This window comes from Lissotriton helveticus, chromosome 4_1 (assembly GCF_964261635.1).
Source record: "Lissotriton helveticus chromosome 4_1, aLisHel1.1, whole genome shotgun sequence".
NCBI classification, from domain to species: domain Eukaryota; kingdom Metazoa; phylum Chordata; class Amphibia; order Caudata; family Salamandridae; genus Lissotriton; species Lissotriton helveticus.
Genome location: NC_136063.1, coordinates 652558591 through 652582583, shown reverse-complemented (window position 1 = coordinate 652582583; position 23993 = coordinate 652558591). Strand labels below are relative to the sequence as shown.

The following is a 23993-nucleotide window of genomic DNA, read 5'->3' as shown; positions in this document are numbered from 1 at the left end:
TTGTGAGGTTTCTATTTGTGCCACGTTGACAATTTGTTGTATGAAGGTTTATACTGATAGGCTAGATCTATCACCAGTGACCTATGTTAAGGGGGATATAGGGTGATCATTTCCGACTGGTATTGACTATGGGTCAATTTAGAACAGCGGGTTCTCAGTCACAGTGGTGATGGAATGCCCTCTCCACCAAACTGAAGGTCCGTCCGCCTGATTTACAGATGTGTGGACCTTAAGTATAGTGGCAACAGAGACAACCCCTTCTCAGTCATGGGCATATTCCTCTGACGGCCTGACAAACTACGGGGCGTCAGAGGTATGACCATTCTGCGGCCTGCCTAATTTAGAGTGAGCAGTCGAATGGCCAGTATTCTCTGTTTTTATCTGCTGACTGAAGCCTGGCAGTAAAAAGCAGGGAAAACTCCAAAATGACCCCCATATGGTCTTCAGTTTTTGTATTTTTCAAAAACAAAATCCCACTTTGCAAGTTTGTTTTTGAAAATAAAAAGACATGCGAAATCTTTGAAGGAAGGTACCAGCACGTTGAAGGAGCTGTCCATCAAACTTCTATACTTTAGCATGAACTGCTGTGACAGAGGTTCCTGCCATTGTTTAGGGATGTCTGCTGTGTTAGTGAACATTAAATTAAATATGGCCTTATGACTCCATGGCACTTACTGCCTTGTCTGTCTGTTATTGTCGAAATGGGAGTCTTAGTGGGGCCATTTATTCGCGCAGCACTGGATTACCTGGCTGACAATGGACACTCTGCGATTTCGGATCAGAAAAAAGATCCAAAAATATTCAAACATATGACAGAAAAATATACAATGTTAATTCTATGCTCTTATTTATTTATTTATTTATTCAAAGTTTTATATAGCGCGAACAGGATCCTTACAGATATCAGAGCGCTTCACAAAGACAGGGTAGGGGCAGTAGGAGTCAACAGAGATAATGGGAACAGTATAATAGTCAATAACATGGTAATAACATGGATAATAAAAACATACATAAAACCAATCCATATACAATCAGGTAAGGAAGTAATATAGGACAGCACAAGTCATTGATCCCACTACAGAGGTGTTCAGGTGGATCAGTAAACCAACGTGTATCATATCTTGGACGGTAGTAAGAGAGTAGCGTAGTAGTGCCCCCAACAAGTAGAGTATAGTGCCAAGGGATAGGGTGAGCAGTGATACAAAGCAATGCAGAGTCTCTGAACCAACATCTATAGCGATCAGGAGATCTTGGCCAGAAGGATTGTTTTCACCTCTTTCTTGAAGAGTGCAGCGGAGGAGATCAGCCTGGTTTCAGGAGGGAGCGCATTCCAGATCCTGGGTGCCATTCCTGAGAAGGAGCGCTTGTAAGTTTTCACTTTCCGGAATCTACGAGGTTTCAGGAGTAGATTTTTTGTACTCCTATTGGATCTCGAACCTCCTGATATAGACAGCTTTTGAGCGAGGTAGTTGGGTGCCTTGTGGTGCACGGCCGCGTGTGTCATAACTGCAATTTTTAGCTGTATTCTGGCTTCAAAAGGCAGCCATTTTAGAGACTTTAAGTCTGGGGATATGTGCGAATGCTTTCTAGAGCCAGTAATGAGTCTCGCGGCAGCGTTCAGGGAGGCTCTTAAGGGTGCTGTTGTGGATAGCGGGAGACCGCTGAGGGCCGCAATTCCGTAGTCTATTCGAGGGATGACTAAAGCTTGTACAGCAGTTTGGAAGTCTTTGGCCGGGAGGAAGGGTTTGATTTTCCTCAGTATGTTAATTTGGAAATTAGCTGCTTTTGTGGCTTTGCTGACGTGCTGCTGCATGTTGAGCTTGGCGTCGAGTGTGATGCCTAGGGATTTCGCCGAGTCCACGATGGTAGGTTGGACATTGAGTGCTGTTAGGTTGTTGAGCCAGGTATGGGTGGTGGAGATTTTCGCCGGGGGTGTGATGAGTAGGAACTCAGTTTTCAGAGCATTTAGTTTGAGGTGATTATCGGCCAGCCATGATTGGGTGTTAATAATAAATTTACATTTAGCTATTGCACCCTGTAGTACGATTCTAAAGTATTTGAGAGCACTCATCACCTCATCATCATGAACCTTTATAAAGTTTTGCATTAGATTGGCCAGGCAGCAGTAGTGTCAGTGGAAGATGCTGAGTAAGTGTGACTCCTGAGAAAAGTGTGCCGATCAGGAAGGGAAGCAGGAAGGAAATCATAATGCATTGCAAATTGAAGAAGACAAATTAATGTCAGCTAATGAAAATCATAATGGACATCTCTGTAATAACAATAGCACATTTCAACATATATGGCGTGATTAAGGCAATCCAATGTCATGCAAGTGATTGTTTTGATCGTTTAAGTCCAGAAATGTATCAACTGAACCTGTGTTCCTTTAATTAATAGTAATGTTTTTCGTATAATTTTAATATGTAAATTCAAATTGGTTGTTTTTAAATGAATAACCTTAATAAAAAAAATAAACTCCAAAATCAAAAAGAAGAGATGTGAAAATCAAACTAAAGATCACAGGATATCCCATTCCAATGAATTTGGTCCTTAGTTTTCTTAAGACTTTAGTAGATCTATAAGACAAAGTACGTTAGACTATTACATATTTCAGATATTTTTGAAAAAGTTGCAGTCCACAATAGCAAGCATTTATCTCCAAACATCATGCAGGTGCGCTTTGTTCCTATGCAGGCAGTACTTGGAGCCCAGAGGCATTTAGACTAAAATAGTATGAATAATTGCAACACTTTCACATTCTTTAGGCCAAAAACCCTTAATTTGCTCCTACAAAGCAATTTTCTTTATTTATTTTTGTGATTGTATATAGCACAGACATGGCCCGTAGGCATCAGAGCACGTCACTAAAAGCAGACTGTATTAATAACAAATATAAAATATACATGCAACATAAAGGTGAAGAGAACACCATGTTAACCTTCCCGTGAGGCAAAGTGCTCCGAATGTATTCACTGTAAAACATAGCAGTGACAAGCATATGGTGCAATACCATGAGCTGGACCACAATTGTTTGTGCTGGTTGAGGTTGGTCTACACGTGACGGGACCGTGAAAGGGTTTGGAGTGGGTTAGGCCAGATGTTGTTCAAAGAGAAGAGCTCTGAGGTCTTTTTTTTTTTTTAAGGTGACCGACATTTGTCAAGTGAACACTCTGAGTGAGATAGTTCCTTAATCGGAGGGTACTTCTGAAGAAGGATTGGCTTATATATCGCTAATGCGTGAAGGTGAGTGGCTCGAGGGGGAGCAGGTAAATGGTTTGAGAGTCTGTCGGCGCCTGAAGTTTTCAGTTTTTCTGAGAGGTACGATGGTATAGCGGAATGTAGAGCTTTGAGTGATGCAGGCAGTTTTAAATTGAGCTCTCTATTCTATGAAAAGCCACTGAAATGAGAGTTGACTGGGGAGATGTGGTCCAATATCTTGTGTCACGTCACGAAGCGGGCTGCTGCATGTCGGACTGCTCTGAGATGACCTATGTGAATTTTAGGAATGCCAGAAAGGAGTGCACATCCGTAGTATAGTTTGGAGTGCACCAGTGCCTGGACAACAGACTTAAGACTGCATGCTGGGACGTTTATCCTGATTCCCAAAAGAAGCCTTAACTGGAAATAGGCACTCTTCGCCATGGAAGAGACATGGTTTTGGAGCTTAAGACATCTGTTGAGGATGAATCCCAGAGATTTGGTATTCTGTATAATGAACAGGTGGCCACCCATTTCTGGAGGATATGCATACAGGCTTGGATTGTCAAGTTAGCTTTCTCTGGAGACATGAGAAGAAATTCAGTTTCGCTTGGTTTAGTTTGAGGTGGTTGTTATCCATTCAAGTTTGAATTCTGTTCAAGGGGTTGGATAAGTGGATGCAGTAGTGCAATCTACTTGCATGAGACCTTCAAGTAGATTTGGGTGCCACGGGCATACACGTGGAAAAGGACTCCTGAGTTCCTGAAGATTGTGCAGAGGGGTTTGAGGTAGAGGTTGAAAAGGGTTGGGAGAGAATTGAGCCTTGTGGGACCCCTTGTTGAAGGCTGACTGGATTTGAGACGTAATTTTTACAATTTGGGAGCAGTTTGTTAGGTAAGAGGTGACCATCTAAGGACAACACAATCAATACCTGCTCAGTGCTTAAGGGTGTCTAGCATCTGTGTCAAACACCACAGAGAGATCGAGGAGCACAAATAAGCAGTCATTGCCAGTGTACAAGATGTGGAGGGTGTCGTCCACAATTTGGAGTATTAATACACACAGAATAGCTCTGCACTCTTCAAAAGGTTCAAATATAAGTCTTTTCAAATGATCATTTTTTTACATCTCGGCGGCACAAAACAAGGATACACTTTTCCTGGCCCCTGTGTAATAATGCTGATATTAAACAGCCGTTTTAATATATAGGCAAATTCCAAATTTACTGGGTTCAATTCATTAAGAAGAATTCGATGAATCAAGATTACTAAAAAAAAAATGTAGGCCCTGAAGAAGTCCTATAGCGGACGAAACGCATTGGCTTTTCCATTTCCAAGAACTTGAATAAAACATTTTTTTTAAACTTCAACAGCTTTGATCGACTTCATTTGGGAAAACAACTGTGTAGTGTAAACCATTTGTAAACGTTGACTTGGTTAAATGAGATGTAAAAAAATTATCATTTGAAAAAACTTGTATTTGAACCTTTTGAAGAGTGCGGAGCTATTCTGTGTGTATTAATTTTGAGAGATAAGTGGAATTGACTCCTTTTCTCTTTTTTGGGACATAAGGGATTGTGTCTCAAGCTCCTGTGCACCTTCCTTTTGCTGTATATCACTTCCTGGGACGTTAGGACTGGTGCAGGCATTAATGCTTTTATCCCTATCTTTGTTTACTGCACAATTTGGAATATTGCCTTCTCAGTGCTGTGGCCTTGATGGAATCGGATTGAAGGGAGTCAAAGAGGTTGTTGTACTGGATGTGGGATGACAGTTGAGAAGCAACAGAATTTGTATTCACCTTACCTAGGAGAGGCAGGGTGGAAATAGGTCGGTAGTTGTTGAAATCATCGCGGTCCAAAGATAGTTTTTTTTAGGTGAGCAGAAACTTCTCCTCTTTTTAGACAGTCTGGGTACAAGCCCTGATCCAGTGATGAGTTAAATAGGATTGTCTAAATGGGGAGAAGTAGTTTAACTAGGGATTTACTGATGGAGTCCAGAATAGCATTGAAAAGGTGGTTAGACAGGTCTACCTTTAATAGAGTATGTAGAAAATCGGCCTCAGAGATTGGGTAGAAAGAGGTCCATGGCTGTAGTGACTTGCAGGGCAGCATCTCTTCAAGGATGTTATCAACTTTTTAAGGAAGGGAAATGTTAATATCTTTGATTTTTATCTTTTTGTCAAAGAACACTGCAAAGTTATTGCAAAGGATCTCTGATGCTTAAAATCGGAGGTTCGATGGAGGGTTGTTGACTTTATTAATTACCTCAAATAGTTGTTTTTGGTCTATTTTTAGCCGTATCGAGGAGGGATCTAATATGCGATGCCTTGGCCATAAAGATGTGGCTTTTGTACTTTTGTCTCGCAGTACAAAGCTTGTTAGATTTAATGGTCAGGGTGCTTGCCACCAGTTTGTCCAAGTTTCTGATCTTTTTCCTTTGTAGAAGTCTTTGGAGTACCACTGGTAATGGGTTTGGGATCTACTCTATTTGATCTTGATGGGTCTAAATGCCTCAATTAGGGAGTCCAAGCAGGAGTTGAAATTGTCTGTGCCTCGTTGATGTCAAGTTGAGGTAATATTCGAGGTGAGATTTGATAGGGCTAGGTTGGCCATGGTTTCTGTATCAATGTCACTGGTATCCCTGAACCAGATTTTTTCTTTCTTTGGCTGACCAAGGGTTTTCATGTTTGACAAAGATACTATGAATGGAATCTGTAGGTGACACAACCAATCAACCAGGATGGGGTCACTAGTTAAAAGGAGATGTGATCTGCACTGATCAGGTCGAGAGTGGCGCCTTTGCAGTGTGGGGGTATTGGACAGTGCTGGTTGGGGTCATTGTCATCTAGAAAAGTTGCAAAGTGGTCCTGTGGCTTATTTCCTCCACAACCCCAATGAAATTTGAAGTGCCCGAGAAAGATAATGTCAGAGCTAATTAATTGTGCTGTGAAGAATTCCATGCACTTTTCAATGAATGTGTTGCTTTGACAGGAAGAGTGATAGATCACATTCAACCAGAGGTTAGAAATGGCTTATGGCATGAATTCCAGTGATAAACACTTGAAGAATGGAAAGCGGATGTTTGGGAGTAGTCTGTAGGTCAGACAATTTCTGTATGTATAATTGCTAGACCTCCACCTTTTTTGCCTTCCTCCTTGCTTCTCAAAATCAAGTGAGGGGGGCGGTGGTAGTGGAAGCATGCTGTTTGTGGTATCGTTCAGCCAGGTTTTGATGAGGATCAGGATTTCAATGTGGTCAGTGATTGTGTCTGAGATCACAAGGTTGTCTGACTGCAGAATGACACTTGTGCAGCATGCATGTAAGAGAGGAACTATCATGCCTAGACCAAGGTACACACATTCAGACAACTTTCAATATATGGCACCTGAGATACTAATTACACTCGAGTTGTAGGTTTTTCCATGGAAAGAAGCATGCGTGTGGTGTGATAATTTGTTTGTTTGTAAACTTCCTAAATCACATTATTTCACCAATGCGCTAAACAGTTGCTTTGTAGAAGATTTAGTAGAGTTGATAGAGGAAAATTGTGTCATCTGCAAATTGTATAATCTGTGCAATGGGTTCGTTGGTTTTACAGAAACAGGAAGACTAATGTCATCTCTTAATGAAAAAAGTAACAATTACATTTAAAAGTCTCAAACAATTTTGATGGTTAATCAGAAAACGTTAAAGAAACTTTCATCCAGGTTTCACAGTGAATATTAAGGGACTTTCATCCAGGTTTCAGAGTAAATAGCTGTGTTAGGATTCAGAAACCGCTGAAGGATTCGCAAGTATCAGTTTTAGTCCACCTTCTTTCCCATTTGATCAGTAGAACGCGGCATTAATGTCTACAAATAGGCAATATAGCAAGTTCCTTTTTCCCAGCACACTTTTGATAGGGAAATTCCATTGGAGCTATAAATAAACCAAATAATGTAATTGATTGCTCTTTGGATTGCAATTATAATTGGTATTTAATTCTCTGGTTTGCGAACGGCATAAATTATGATGAACATATAGTTGTCCAGTCAGTTTAGGCATACCTTGTCCTAGGAAGAGTGAGTACTTCATCTTAGTAGTTTGTTAGCATAAGTACCTCAAGATGCTGCGCGGTCAAATGTTTGGCATTTGGCTAGCATGGATACTTGATGTTACACTATACATTAGATGGCGTTTTGGATAGTAAGGTAAGCTTATATGTATTGTAGTCCTCCAGTTCCTCAGGCTTTTCAGAAGGCAACAAGTAGGGGCCAGGCACCTTGGAGCAACCAGCAAATTTGCTTGTTGTCATAGCATAGAGGATTGTAGTGACCGACCAAGCAGCATTGGAGCCGAACTGAAATGACAAAAGGGGACCATTCTTCTCTTTGCTCTCTAGATTAGTCTATGAAATAGGACTGAACATGCACCTGTAATTGTGTTACTCCCAATGTCCCTGCTCTCAGGGACTCTGACGTGAACAATGCCACCCTCAGGATTCGTGAGGTTCATGACAGGTGAAAGAAATAACACTGCAAGATAATGACAGAGTTAAGCATACTCCAAATTGTGTCATTAACCTGTACCATTATCTCTCATCACATCATTTCTCCAGCCATAGCATATATAGGTTTTCTTGGGCAGGGTCTGGAATTTGGTTTCAGCAGGGGTTTCTCTGTTTTGCCGAAGTTGCTTGTAAAGCAAATGTAAATGTAGTTGAGCTTATATAGCGCACAGCTACCCGCAGTGGGTTTCCCGGCGCTTGCTTAGGGAACCCTTCCTGGTATTCCCCTGTGAGATAGCAGGGTATCCACAAAGTGAAAGTCAGGCATCCCGCCACGAGGGGCCGTTGTGGAGATTAAGCAAGCTATTGCCCAGAGTCACAGAGTGTGAACCCGTGAGTCGAGGAGGCACCGGGGCGAGAATTATCGAGTCTGTGGAATTTTTAGCCCAAGACCCCGCAAAGGCGGGGAATTGAACCCTGGTCCAGGACCGATCTCAGCTTCCGGGTCTGCTGCCTCTAACCCCTGAGCCACACTTCTCCACTCGCCATTCGCCCTTCAAGGCCCTTCCCCCTTCAAGGCCATTCCCCCTTCAAGGCCATTCCCCCTTCAAGGCCCTTCGCCCTTCAAGGCCCTTCCCCCTTCAAGGCCATTCCCCCTTCAAGGCCATTCCCCCTTCAAGGCCCTTCCCCCTTCAAGGCCATTCCCCCTTCAAGGCCATTCCCCCTTCAAGGCCCTTCCCCCTTCAAAGTCCTGCCCGCTTCACGGCCCTGCCAACTTCTCACATGGTGAAAAAATTCTCAAGTTGGCAGGTCTGCGTTGCTCTGAGTGCTTAAGAACCATTCCAGACAAAAGGTTCTGGACACAGCATTCATATCCCAATATCGATTACAGGTTTTATAATACTTTACTCAAGGTACAGTACATGGGATACAGGGTTCGTAATTGAATGTGGATGGTAGGTTTCTCCTACATAGCAAGGTAAACAGCTAAAAAGGAGTGAGCTTCAGTGGTCGGTTTCCTTTTCCCAGGTCAAGAAGTGTGCTTCAGGGCGAAACTTTGCATTCACAAGTCTTTGCCCACTTCAGGCAATGGTAACTGCGGGAAACCTATTTGAGTTGTATAAAAGGTGCTTTCATTCCGCTACTCGCAGGAGCCAATAGTCCTGAATATCCAAATCAGCAGTTCCCGGTCTTCAAGACCTAGTCACCACCGCTCACTCCAGCACAGCTCTACTCTGTGGCCAGAATGCAGACTACTGAGCAAGTCTTCATCGGTGGGGCCCCTTTATAGTGGGAGCCACAAAATATGACCACTGCACGCTGCAGTCTGTGGCCTGTAGTTCCCAGGCTTGTGCACGTTCAGTCTGGGACCCTGCTTGTACCTATCACTAATGGTGTCCACAGCCTGTTCCCAAATGCAGGCAAACGCCTGTAGCTACAGCCAGGCCCCTGGGACAAGCTCTGGGCCCTGTGACAATGAGGACGAGAACTGCAAGGATCGTAAGGTGTGGTGAGTGTGGTTTGACGTGTTTCTCTTCTTTGAGAAAGAGTTTTAAAGAGTCATCTATGTGGGTAGGATGTTTGTAATGCAAATGGTAATGTCTGAATAGAGTTAGCGTATAACATCTCTTACAGTTAATTTTCCATGGCCCATTCGATTTAAGTAGATGGAAGCAAGAGCATGAAAGTAGTTCTAATTCTAAGTCAATGCAGACTTTACATTTATTGCAGCTTTATGGATGTCTTTGTTTTGGATAGTTTATTTCCAATTGTGCTCTCAGTTTAATTAGTAATGAACACTATAAGCACACATTGTTTCATCCATTCTACCTGTGTTTATTTTGTGCCATCATAAATGAAGAGACATTATAGTGGGGATATCACGTGCCATTCGTCTTCCACACTTTGATCACCCCTACCCCACAAAGATACTTTACAAGTGAATGGTCTTCACTGTGTAGCTTTTATTACTTGCCCAATAACACCATCTTTATTTGTTGATAAAACCTTCAACATGGACCATTTTATTAAATCAATCAACCATCCACTATTGAACATATTGAGGCGCTTTATACATATGCGCCACAGGTTACCATGTATTTACAATTCGGCATCTCTTGAGGTGTGTTGTACCAGCAGGACACAACACACCCTTTTTCCACTATTTCCATTAGAGGTAACAATCTGTAGTCTACCCTTTAGACGCGGCCAACAGAGCACTGCTTAGCACCTTCCTGGCACAAAAACGCTCTCCCCATCTTACTTCCGAGTGTCCAGGACCACCAGCAGGACGGCCCACTCTCCCGCCAGCCCAGAGCCCCAATGACTGCCTCCCTGCTGCAGGGGCATCCAGTTTCCGCCCAACAAAAGAGTCCCCTGCCTTTTTCTCTTGTCCGGGACCCCGCCACAGGGCAAGAAGCCAACTGGCGCTCTTGCCCTCCCCCCAACAACTGCTTCCTCGCTAAGGCCCTGCTACACTTTCAAGATGTAACGCAATGGCCCCCAGAATGGTTTGGATGAACACTTCCAACCCTTCCCTGGACAGATGTACCCCCTCTGCCCGATATCAATCTGAGTTTAATGCCTGCCACAGTCCATGCCTAATAAAACGTATCTGTGACTAATTTTGTACCTCACGATTCATCTTTCTCACTGACGTGTTCCCTTTGGCTGATGGTGTGTCATCACCCCAAACTCTACGAGTGAGTACCTCTAACCAAAATAGGGTAGTGTCTGGTAAGACCCTCCTGATCCATGTGAATGTAGAGAACAGGTCCTCCTTCACTCCCCTCCTACCCCTGGGATCATGCTTTCACCCCCGAGTGAATCACCAGCACATCTGGAATGGGCATACCTTTGTCGAGCGCACTCTGCAAATGGGCTGTGATATCCTCCACATGTTGCCCATCAATCCCTATCCAATTATGAATGACTCCCTTGGCCCTTTGCGTCCTCTCCACCCTGGATTCGCTGAACCACTGCCCTGCTCTGTGTATGACCGAATCTCCACACCAGCATACTTGCGTCCACCGACTTGCCACCACTGCATGCGAGACCAAAAAGAAATAGAAAGAGAAAGATTAGTATAAAAAAACACCAAAGTCCAGACCCCTACCTACACCAGCTGCGGTCTTACATAACGCTCAAAACACGAACTCCATCTGCCTACCTTCTTGATTGCTTCCGATGAGAGTCCCAATTTAGCTGCTGTAGTGGCCGCCCAAATACGAAATGAATGTGATGTGAAATGAGCAGTCTCCTCGCCCCAACAATTCCAGCGCGCGCTTACATAGTCGCGTGAACTGAAATCTCGTCTGCATGTAAGAGAAGCCTATCATCTCCGCACCCAGGGCTCATCTGCAGGAACTTCTCCATCAGCACCACCGGGCAATAACATGCCCCCTGAACAGCTCTTAGCTGTACCCGCACAACTTTTTTAATCAGGTCAGTTTTTGACCTCCTCACTCGCACCTGCAGTAATTCAGCGGCCACCACTACATCCCCCATGGCAATTCCCCCTTGTCTGTCCAACTTAGAGTTTGGTACAAGCTCAGATATCCAGAATGCCCCGAAAAAGGCAAAAGAATATGCTAATCTCATCAATTGTACCTCATAAGGCGACATACACACCTGCGTTAACACTCCCAAGATATTCACCAACCTACTGGAGTCTATATATCTCCTGTTATCCTTCACCCTTGGAGCCAGCCGTTCTCAACCTTTTATAGCCCGTCTAACTCTGAGGTCTTTAGTGGGATCTGCTACCCCTTTTATTCCTGCAAAGAAGGCAATTGCAGACAACTGCCTGCGGACCAGAGCCAGCGACCTTCCATTCTCTCTCTGGCGAACTATGAACAAAAGCACTGCCTGTGGTGTAAATTCTTCTGCACCCACTTTTCCCTGCATAACTGCTTGTGGCCATCGCGCTCTGAATTCTGTCAACTTAAAATGAGACAGGGCGTCAGCCACTGTGTTTTCCACACCGGGTACATGTTTGGCAGTAAAATACACATTACGCCTGAGGCAACCCCGCATCAACACTTTCAACAAAACGGAGTACCCGCGGACATTTTGCCCTTTGGCTGTTCACCGCCAGAACTACCGACATACTGTACAACCAAAACACAATTAGTTTTTTTTCTAGCAGTGCGCCCCATACCTGAAGTGCCACAATAATGGGAAATAACTCTAGGAATGTGATATTATGGACCAACCCCGTCCTGACCCAACCCACTGGCCAATGCTGCATACACCACCTTGCTCCTAGCACTGCTCTGAAACTGACACTGCCCGCTGCATCAGTGTGAAGCTCTAGCTCACCGTTCGCCTGTGCCGGTTGTTGCCATATCACTGATACATTGAAATGCTCCAAGAAATCTCTCCACGTGACCAAATCGTCCTTCACTTCCACTGATAGCCTAGTGTGGTGATGTTTTGCCCTAAAACCTGACATTGTCCTGGCTATATTCCTTGGGAAGAACCTGCCCATGGGTATCACCCGCAATGCAAAATTGAGTTGCCCCACCAACAACCGCAATTGGTGCAAGGTAACCTTGCGTGCCCTTAAGCACTTCTCCAAAGACCCTTGAAAAGCTCTTATTTTATCTTGTGGAAGTCTGCACACTCCCTTTACGGTGTCTATCTCAATACCCAAGAAAGTTAAGCGGCTCGTTGGACCCTCCATCTTCTCCTCCGCAAGGGGCACCCCAATTCCTCCACAATATGCTGGAAACCCACCAATGCTTCCTGACAAGCTGACGAGCTAGGTGGCCCAGGAACAGAAAATCATCCAAGTAATGCACCACCTCTTACGTTCCTACCACATCCCGCACTGTCCATTCCAAAACATGACTACAAGTTTTAAATACCGCACATGCAACGGAACAACCCATAGGCATACATAGGTCCATAAAGAAATTGCCGTCAAACATGAAACCTAGTAACCTAGTGTCATCCAGGTGCACCGGCAAGAGGCAAAAAGCTGACTCAATATTTGACTTGTCCATCAGCGCGCCCCTGCCAAGCCTCTGTAGTTTTTGGATCGCCGTGTCAAAAGTGGTGTAGCGCACTGTACACAATTCTGGATCTAACCCTTCATTGACTGACATGCCAATTGGATTGGATAAATTATGTATAATGCGGTATTTTCCCACTTCCTTCGTTGGTACCAGGCCCAGTGGTGAACAGACTAAGTCCTGCCTCAGCAACTGTTGGAATGGCCCGCCACCCTCCCCAGCACTATCTCCTTCTTAATTTTTTCCCGGGTTGCCCCTGGATTTCTTAGCACAGAGAGTTGATTGCGCGGGGGAACTGCAGTGGGCAGGGCGCTAGACAGGATATGAAAGCCAGATTTAAACCCTTGATACAGAAATTGAGCTTCTGCCCGCCTCTCCTATCTGGCCAGCAGGCCGGCCAATGCATGCAGGTGTATAGGGGTAGGCAAGCTCTTAAGGTGATTGGGCAGGACATCCCTTGGGTTGTGTATTGGCAGGGGTGCGCTGCTTCTTTGGCTTTCCCACTTTTTTGTAACACTTAATCTCTGGGTGCCTGAGCATTCCACAGAAGGAACAAATGTGCTTGAACTTGCATGCTGCTCCTCTGTTACTTTGTTCTTGTTGAACTGCCAACTTACTTGATTCTTGTCCCCCGCTCCCCTGTCTCCCTGAAAGGAATACGTGGGCTTGCCGACTGGCGCGGCAGAATAAAACTCCCCATGCCATATTTTAATCTCCCGCTGATCCCACGCTACTTCCGGCCTCACTGCTTTCATCTGCCTGAATTATGTGTCATATTGCAGCCAAGCCGTCCCCTGAAATTCAGACGCTGCCCCATGAATCAATGACATGTAGCTTATCAATTGGGCCGCCAAAGTAGGAAACCACTCGACCATAATTGCTGCATAAATAGCAAAACCAGTCACCCAGTTCTTTAACGACCATTCCACCCAAACCTTCTTCTGTTTCAGTTCCCCATCTTTGCCTGCTCTGCTTTTCCCAGGGACCACACCTGCATTGATCAAATCAAAAACGTCAACATACTCCCCCTCAAAGATCTTCTCCCTGGTTTCCGCTGGCACGTGCCAAGTTATACTTGCTGATGGTGACACTGCCAACGATGTGGAACCATATAACACCGGGCTGTTTGAAAGGGGGGTCTGAGCCGACACCACCGTTGCCGGAGAGCCCGACGGGTTCACTGCAACTAGCCCAAAACCTGAAGCCCCTGTATTACCTACTGGCCCTTGAGCTATTGTAGCCACCACCACAGGAGATTGTAGTACTCCTCCTGACTGGACCCACACTTGAGCCACCCCACCCCTTGTTTCGTGACTACTGGCACTGAGGCTTGTGTGGTATCAATCGGGACTTGCGCTGTAGCGCTTGACGCAGCCCCCACCTCCCCCTGCATAGCCGAATTTGATGGGCTACTAACCCCAACCGCTGGCATTGCGGCTGGCGCCACACTCTGTGTAAACCCGCCCAAAGTGGGCAACCCGCCCTCCGCCGGGCCTTTTCTGTGAGACCACGCTAGCCACCTGCATATTGTCCGTGCATACCAGAAGCTGGCCCACCGCCATCACCTCACCTGCAATGTTCGTTTGCGATTCCGAGACCTGCTTGGCCTTCTCCTGATGCATGTATTTAAAACCATTTGGTGTCCGCCTTATGCATTTTGGCAAGGAAGGATCTTGCTGGGAGCATCCTGAGACAGAGTCTTCAGTGCCCAATCGATGCCTCCTTTCTCGGCGACCTCCCATAATGCTGCCAAGGAACGAAAATCCTCTGCTGACGCCGGGGCCTCCTTGCCCCCCCCTGTCAGCTTTGGTGGCATCCTGCCTACTAAGAAAAATAAAAGGAGAATTAAAGACTAACCAAGCCCTTCGTGCCCCTTTGACAGGCCTTGCACCAGTGCGCGTCCATCTCTACGTACATGCCACGCCTCCTAGGGTCGAGCACTGGAGATACTTACTGCCCTAGTATCACATTACACCATGCATCATGTACGTACATACTAAGCCACCCGTGGCCGAGCACTAGAGATACTTATTGCTCCGCAGTCACCTTACACCATGCCTCATGCACGTATAATTTGAGAATTTGCCCTCCCCTCGGGATGCTCAGCATACCTACTGGCTAAATACCCCGGGGCTATCATGCACCCCCCAAGCCATAAACATTCCCTGCCAATCCTCTCAAATCACCCCTTCCCTGGGAAGCGTCGGTCCCCCACCAAACCTCGCGCCCCAGGTTCCATGCTAGCATGCTTGCTTGTCGTCATGCAAATAGACCATGCCCCTGTACATGTATATATAATCTTTATCAGGCCCCATTTACAAAATGTAGATAAACAATGTGCCATGGATCACACAAAATAACCCACTAAATTACCTTTATGACGAATGTGCCGGTCCTGTTAATGAAAAGCTTCACGCGCCCCCTCGCAGGTGCTCACCTACTTATAACGATGGTTTATACCTCATCCAACTCCTCCTATCAAACAATGGCCGAGCTACTCATGCCCCATGTTTTAAGCGCGATAGTCGTGCTCTTCAACATGACCGCCCACTCAATTTACCAATTGACGTGCACAGCGCTACAGCGCCCTCCCTTAATATGTAAGGCCTCAACGCTACAGCACTAACCTTTACTCTTTAAGGCCTCGCATGCCCAGCAACCATCCTTACCCCCGCGGTCCTCCTCCGTAATCGTGTACAAGAAAAACACCTGCTCATTGTCAGAATTGCCAATCACTGCGCTACAGCGCCAATCATCAATATTTAATGCCTCGGCGCTACAGCGCCCACCATTATTATTAAAGGCCTTGTGTGCCCAGCAACCATCTCTCACCCCCACGGTCCTCCTCACATACTTGAGCACTAAATACCCCGTGCGCCCGCCACCGTTTAGCACACCCGCTACCTACTCCCCCTTTCATATCGACTGAATTGCCAGCGTTGTCCTGCCGGCTTTCCCGCTCACTTTACGGGTACTTCAAAACCACCCCCTTTGGCGCGCCAAATGTTCCCAGCACCCGCGATTCTTCTCTGCGCTTCACACGAAGCAAATTACTCCTGTCGCCCCGCAAGCTTCCTCCCGCAATCTCGAACTTCAAAATTAGCTGCACCCGCCCCCCCATCCCTAACCATTCCGCTATTACCCGGTACTATTAACACCGGTCCAACTAAGTTTCCTCGCTCCTCCTGCTACGCCTTGAGGCCCCTCACCTTGAGAATCACCACAAGCGCCGCCGGGCCCGTCAGCCCACTCCACACCAACTGCTCCAGCTGTGCCTTTCCGGCAACCACCAGAGGCAAGAGGACAAAGAGGGCTGCTCCCTCGGGACCCGCATTTTTATTGCCTTCGGGGAGGGATCGCAGACGGACCTTCCTGTCGTCTCGCATTACCTTGCGACCCTCCCCATGACTACTTTCAAGGAAATGAAACCGGTACTTCAGGCTTGGAATTCACACTAACGGCCCCCCTCCACTAGGCGCGGGGGGTGCCTCTCAGGACGTGCACTCTGCATGTACACTGAGGTCATCTGGCGGATATCCCCACCCCCCTCCTACAAGCAACATGCATAACAAAATCTTTGACCCATTACTAAGCCAATGACATCCAAAATGCCTTTCTACTCTGCTGATTCATAGAGGAGGGTGGGACTTGGGGTAAGATTAATATAAGCCATGAGTCATGACCGCTTCCTGCTGGGCCTCAGGGCAGAGTAAAAAGAGGACCTGAAAAACTGAGCGGGAGAGAGGAAAAAAGGCACTGAGAAACAAATTGGTGTGTATGTCCGCTTTTGTGACTGGAGCGGAATATTTATGGTTGGGAGGGTGTGTGTGTGTGGTTGGTTAAATGCTGCCCCAAACTTAGCATGGCTTGGCATTATAGTCTGTCCCTGGCATAGCTGTTACCAATCTTTACAACAACTCTTCGTAGATTTTAGAAATAGAAAGGCCATTAATGCGCACCATCAAAAGTATACATAAAGGTGAATAATATTATAATACAACATAAAATCTGAAAACAAAAAAACACTGGAATAGTGCTCTACATCCCACCGACCTGTTAGAGAAAAAATTTATATTTCGCCTAGTATGTTGTTCTTTCTCCTCATTCAATGGCATCCCACCCCTCATCTTCGCATACACGCATCAGCATGCTACAAATGCATTGGGGAGAGGTTTTGGTCTAACAGCTAGGGCGGTCGACCTCGAATCTGGGGGACTTGATTCTAGTCTTGGCAATGACGCTGCACATCCGGTGATTCTGGGCAAATCACTTAATCTCCCCGTGACTATAAAAAAAAATGAACGTGTCCTCATGTATCGGTTTCGCATCTGGTGCTATGTAAAACGCTCGGATTCTCGATACCTTCGGGTCAAGTTTGCGCTATATAAAACTTCGTAAAATAAAAAAATAGCCAGCTTCAAGTTTACGATGTGACTAGACATCCACCCAGTATGTCCCCAACTTTCGGCATCTGATCATTCAACTTCTATATAAATCTCTCATATGTGGCCATATTAAACATATTTTACAGCCATGAAGCATATTCTAGTACTTTTGATGTTTCTGCTGTTTAATATGCCTAGTTTTGCCATTGAAATAGATTTTGAGAGCAATCTCCTCCATTGTGGTGTCGTTTCTGGTTTGTTCTGGTAGATAAGTGGGTGTCAGTAGTAGCCCTGACTCTGAGTTCAGAGGACTTTCAATCTCCCACTCCACTTTCATTTCTTCCTGGGTTTGTGCTCTCAATCTTGGTTCAGCCATTCGTGATGACATTCTGATGGACTTCTTAAGCAATATTATCATACAAAAGTGGCTTCTCCTTCGGCTATAGTGGACATATTTTCTGAAATTCGGCTGTCTTTGGCAAAATGGTAGCCCATCCTTGCCATGTGATAGGCCTTTTTGATTAATTTATGGATGCTAGTGAGCTTGCCTTCACATATAGGGCCAGATGTATCAAAGGGTTTTACCAATTCTGTGACTATGGGAAAATGTGTTCGTACATTTGGCCCATAGTGGGCATTCTTGACGGCATTTCGGCTATTCGTAATATAATATTGTGTTATGGTGGCACTAGGAAAATCAACTCGGTCTTTTGTTTATTGTGACCATTCTTGAGAGTCTTCTGTCTATCGTTGGTACAGTGGTGGTGGAAAGTCCTGCTATATTATGGACATCCCTGGTATTTGATGATGAGAGATGGACTTGAAAGCATGAATCCGTTTGTTAAAACCATAATAAATGCGAGTGTGTGATTCAAATTACATGCTTTTGTTTGGGGATCACACATCATTTCACTACATTTATAAATCCAGCATTTCAAAACAAAAGTGCAGTTTTTCTTGAATATGTAAAGCTTCAGTTTATGGGATTTGGGATTATTTAGCCAAATCAAAAAACTTGCATTTCATGGTAAAATGGCTTTATTTTCTGAAATTGCTTGGTGAATGTTTTTGACAAAATAACTGCATTTTGTCAACAACATCCACTTGATAAGTTATCAGAGCTCAGAAATCAGTATCACACATAACACTAATTAAATCATTGTCCAGTCTGTGCTTTTAAATTAAAATTAAAGGAAAAGTACTTTTAATGCTCACACAGCTTAACACTTGGCATTCAATTACAAGTATGCACAGAATGTATTTTCAAAACAGCAAGTTTTCGTGGCAATAACAATTTAGCAATTTAAAACTGTTCCTAAAGAGGTCCTCGCAGAACAACCAGGGTCAAATCGCCTACCCTAAAGATTTATCCTAGGTGGGAACTAACCCTATCAATCTTGTCTGATTAAAATATCTCCTTAGTGCATTCAGTCACTTAATGGGGTTTTCATGATTCCTTTGAAGGCATTTCATCAACAACATTGAAAAGGCTTGCTGAGACATTATTAATTCCGCTGTTTTTGGACCCAATGTTGGTGAAACACGTTTACAGTCTGATTCTGTACACTCCGCTTTCTGTGGTTATAAAAAATGGAAAACATTTGAATTTACCTTTCTGTCTTTTTCAAGTAGATTCTCAATGATAGGCAATGATTGGGATCTATTTGAAAGATACCGGGTGTTAAAATGGTGCTGTTTCTATTAAAACAATTATTGTCCACGTAACATTGGAAAATAAGATTTATTAATTACATGTTAGGCAGGTAACCCTATATGTGCTTGATGTGTGCTTGTATTTGTAAAGCACAAATTTAGCTGGCTTCAAACAGTGTTGTATGGTGGGCAAGACCCTTTAGCCAATTTGTATGGCAAATGTGGTTAAAAATCCGATCCTGACTCAATTTTCCAATGTTTTTGTAGAGTGGGTGAATCGCCAACACCTCAGGGGAGGGTTTGGTGTTACAATTACTACATCATTTGTCCAGTTTTAAACCAAATTTTTCACTGGGGGTGAGAACCCCCAAACCTCCACAAATTGTTTACCTCATATCCTTAATTTTTTTGCTTGATCTTTTCAAGGCAGATATATATTCCTCACCTCTTTCAAAGTACGCAAGCGGCTGTTGGGCTTTGTACACTTGCACCCAGTGTCTCCTTCATACAATTCATATTGCAGTCCTAACTTTCTCCCGGGGTATGAGAAATGGCGGTATATGTGGGGCTGTCCTAGAGATACAAACATCCAATTACCCTGATGTACCAATAGAATTCTGCACTTTGCATATGTAGTGCTTAGAAACCCCAGGAAGCGACTTATTCAGGACAAAGAGTAATTCACACTGAAGTCTAAATAATGCTACACAAGAATAAACATGATTGAATATGAGCTGTTGCAGTGGGATGTTATTTATCTCTATATTGTGTTCTCCATTTATGATCTATACCTGTCTGCATAGTGAAGTGATGTTCCAGAGGACCTTAAATCGTTGCAGGTCTGTCTTTCTTCGAGTCACTTTGCTCTGGTGTATTCCCAAAAATCTAATAGTTGAAGTCTCCCATCTCTGATCAGGCTCCAACAGCAAGGCTTTGAGATGAAGTTTTATGTTGACAGTTATATTTATTATGCAGCACTGTGGGCCTGGAGCCCAATTCATACATTTTTGGATGGAAATTGGGCCTATTTACTATCTTATTTCCTTTCTCATTTTCTTTGTACATCTCAGAACTTGACATCATGCTCACAAGTTTGCATGGCCAGTTTAGATTGTTAGTACTCTAGTCCTGCTTTCTCTTTCAGTATATTAATCCTTTCTTTGCATTAATGTGGAGTCTTTTCTCCCGCTTTCCTTTAATATCTTCGTCACTTTTGCTTGCAGTGTTCAGGGAAAAGGGCCTTCACTTAATTCTTATGCTAATAACAAACTTATTTCCAGTGAGCAGCAAACTGGGCAGGTTCTGCACACCTTTGAAGAGACAGTGTAAAGTATCCAGGTGGATGGACTACAGTAGGCTTAAGCTCAATGAGCCAAAGCAGTTTACTGCTAGGCCCTCACCATTTGCTAAAATCTCCGCACATTTCACTCTGTTCACACTTTACCAAGAAAATGTATATAGCATGTGAGTACTTGGGGCAGTTATTGAGATTCGAGCGCAAATAGAATTGTGACTGCGGGCTGGAATTGTCCGTTCCTTTTATTAATAGGGACTATCAGGTTGAGATTGTTGAGTTAATGTTGAAAAGGACTACTTGAATGACCTTTCAGCGGGGTTATTGGCATTTCAGCGTCTTTCCTTCAAGGGATCCAGAATGTTCCCCCTGATCTAGTCTTGGGGTCAGAAAAATGGACTGTATTTCACAAAGATTGTGAGAGCTTTACTGGCTTCCTGGGGCCAAATGATTGGCCTTCAAACCTCTATGCCTGATTTCCAAAAGCCTTCTTGGTACTGCTCCATGTTATGTTAGTTAAACGTTTTGACTCCCCCAGAAGCCCAGATTTCACCTTAGATCTGACTACCAGGATCTACTTTTGTTTCTCAAGGCCAATTTGAACTGGCAGGAATATCAGTTGGAGTCATAGCCATTACTCCCCTGATCAAAATGGTTCGTGGTTTTATGACTTACCCATGAAAACTGTTTAAAAACGTATCTTTATTTATCAATGCTGATTGCTTCCTCTTCTGTCCTGGCAGTGGTGTGGTATGTCAGTCTTAACATATCTAGTTTTTTTTTACTTTCTACTATATCAAATGAAAACTTTAAAGTGCTTCTCACTGCCAGAATGTCATTGATGCGGTCTGTAAAAATGGGTGTATTTTACAATACGCTGTGATGTTTTATATAGCTATTGCATGCATTTTAGCTGTGCCGCAACTGGGATTTTTAAGAGTTACTTATGAGTTTCCATGTTTTTGTTATCAGACTTGTGGCACATGTTATTTCTCTTGCTGGCTGTTTAGGTAGTGAAAAACAGGTGTCACAGCTGGGCCTTCTCTAGGGTCGCTGTCCAAAATCCATGACAGTCTGGAGCCTAAATCACACTTAATTACTAAAGATGGGTTTTTAAAGGAAAGAAGGCACTCATCCTGACTGAAGTCCTCCTGTCAGAAGATCATAGGCTAGGTTAAACTCCTGTCTGATCCACTCTACATTAGGGATTTTGCTATTTTGTAGCCTCTCTGTGTATCTCAATGTGTCTTCCGAGTGTTTGGAAGCTGACGACAATCAGTCTATGTGAACGAGTGACTACTGGGGCACATAGACTGATCACAAGGCCCCATACGAACTAGATACCAGTGACTGTACCAAAGAAAACTATGGCTGTCCTACTAGTCTGTGATCGATTTTATTTTCCCCATGCCAAATGGAGAATAACATTTAACTGACCAGAAGCCATATTGTTCCTCACTTCTGGCTGTCAAACAAATCTCGGGCAAATTATTAAAAATGATGGGCCAGATGTATCAAAGCTTTTTGTGATCGCAGAGGGGCCGATTCGCAGAATCGGCACGTTTGCAAACGCAAAAATGTGTTTTCCAATGTATCAAACATTTTGAATTCACAATAGGGGTAATCATTAATTGCGATTACCTAAATTGCGAATGCAGGTAGGGAATCGCAATTTGTGATTTCCTAAATGCAATTCATGTAGCTATCGCAAATTGAGATTTTTCATTAAGGAATCACAAATTACCATCAACTTCTGGTTGTGCACACATGCATATTTTAGGGGTGCATCATGGTGGCCTTTCTGCCCCCTTGCACCCTTGAAATTGCATTTGCCATTTGCGAGTACCTGGGTACTCGCAAATTGTGCATGCAATTCCCATTCATTCCTATGAGCCTCTAGGCCCATAGAAATGAATGGGAAGCCATTCCTTATTTGCGACTCGCAATTTGCTGCTCGCAATTAAGGAATGCGTAGACTCGCAAAATCCAATTTTGATACATCTGGCCCAAAATTAAAGATAACCAGTATTGCAGGGAAATTTACACATGTATTTTATTTTGTAATTTGACATTCCATACAGAAACCTGCAAGTATTTTGTATCATACTTCCTTTTCAAATTTTGCCTCTGCTATTTTGTTTTCTATTGAAAGTAACTTAAAGCATGCTTGCACTTTTGCTATTTTTCTGCTACTCAATATGAACATTCAACCAAAACAGATAATTTACCAAACCTGTTTGTCAATTTCTATTGGTGCTAATAAAAAAAAACTCCACAGCTTTTATCCATGCCTCTTGAAACAGATGAATTGAACATCATGTGCTATCACTGCTATTCTAGGTATAAATTGTGCCTCGGCAAATAGGAAAGTTCAACATAAAACCTAAATCAGGATTAGCATTTGAGGGGGAGTCGCATATCAGTTGTTACCTGTGCAATAATGAAGCCATAGCCTATCTGATCTTCGAATACATGTTTCTTCATCTGATTATCTTTTGTAAAGGTAAGGTTAGGGGATTTTCCACCTAGCTCCTAGACTCCGAACTACTCTTCTGCTCACAGTCCTGTTGGATCACTTTCCCCATAACTTTCACTGTGCTGCAATGTCTATTCAAAGTGTAGAGAACCTGAACTTTTACAGGCACCCTACCTGTGGATACCCCATTACATCAAGGACTTAAGCAAGTATTAGTTGACCAGCAATGTCTTCAAAAATATCAACAGTCATTAAAAACTATTCTTTTTTTATGTCTCCCTTTTTTGGAATTCAGTCATGAAGGAGTTGTGTATACAGTGCTTAGCTATGCTTATTGTATAGTTGTACTGCACACAGGAGTAATCCCAGATTGGTCATCATTAATATTTGTTTTTCTTCACCAATGGAAAACTCTTGACTCTCATTGGTCGGGCAATGTCCAGAAAATGCTGTATTCCAAGTCAGACCGACAACACACATTCAATGATCCAGAATTGCATCCATGCACACTGATGATCCATTTTGAAATTCATTTCTTTCCATCTCCAGAGAGACACTTAGCGACTGTAGATTTTATTACGAGTGCCCTGGTGTTTATTTATCGGAACTGAAAATTTGACGCAAAATGTATCTGGTACTATCTAAAGCCCATATTTAGGAATTTGTCCCCGAAAATGGGGAAGAACATGTAGATTTTGATATTTGAGCCATAATCTGCATGCCTTGATAATAGTAGAGTACTTTTTACCCCATACAGATCTGTAGGTTTGACCTGCTGTCATTTATTGGGGGAAAACTGCGGGAGGGCGATATTAGCCGACAAACTTAAAATTGCAATGAAGTTAATGCATATATTGCGATTTGTAATGAGGGCCTTAATGTAAAGACTTTTGTTCTGCCAGTAATGTGTCTAATGCTCTAACTTTCAATTGATCTTCTCGTTGCAGAAAATATGGGATGTATACATTCAATAAGGAAAGATAACCGGCAAGAAGACGGGCCGAAGAAGACTGAACCAGTACGTAAACCTGAGCGAACTATTTATGTCAGAGATCCAACGGCCAATACATCAAAAAGGCCAGTAAGTAGATAGTGACCCTGCAGCCAGATTAAGGCATGGCTCCTTACATGCATGCATGCATGCATGAAAAAGCTGTTACTGTGCAGTGGTATAGAATGCTGCCACTCGGATACTTTGGAGCTGTCCGATATTTTTTCAATGTAGAGAATAGCACAATTGTGTGTTTTTAGCGTGCCATTGTTTTTAATATTTTTTATTTCACATATTAAACACAAAAACACTTTAAAAATGGTACTCGAGAATTTCCTTATGTTCTAACTCCCATCTTTGAATACAATCCATTGTATACATCTCTGCCTCTTGCCAGATACTGAAAAAGGCGTGAATGAGTGCCTACACATGACCTTAAAGTTAGAACACAAACCTACATAAAGACACTGGACCACTTACGTTATTTATTTATT

At 43.7% G+C, this 23993-nt stretch overlaps 1 protein-coding gene across 4 annotated transcripts in view; it reads left to right on the top strand.

The window, feature by feature from the left end:
* The window catches only part of LYN (LYN proto-oncogene, Src family tyrosine kinase), a 396894-nt gene that overhangs the window by 147011 nt on the left and 225890 nt on the right, over window positions 1-23993 (top strand). For 2 of the 4 annotated variants that reach the window (XM_078687292.1, XM_078687293.1), the window contains exon 2: window positions 23456-23589. In XM_078687292.1, the coding sequence (XP_078543418.1) occupies window positions 23461-23589 (129 nt within the window). In that variant the 5' untranslated portion in view covers window positions 23456-23460. The remainder of the gene's footprint in view (window positions 1-23455; window positions 23590-23993) is intronic. The other 2 variants (XM_078687294.1, XM_078687295.1) reach the window with 1 other exon arrangement.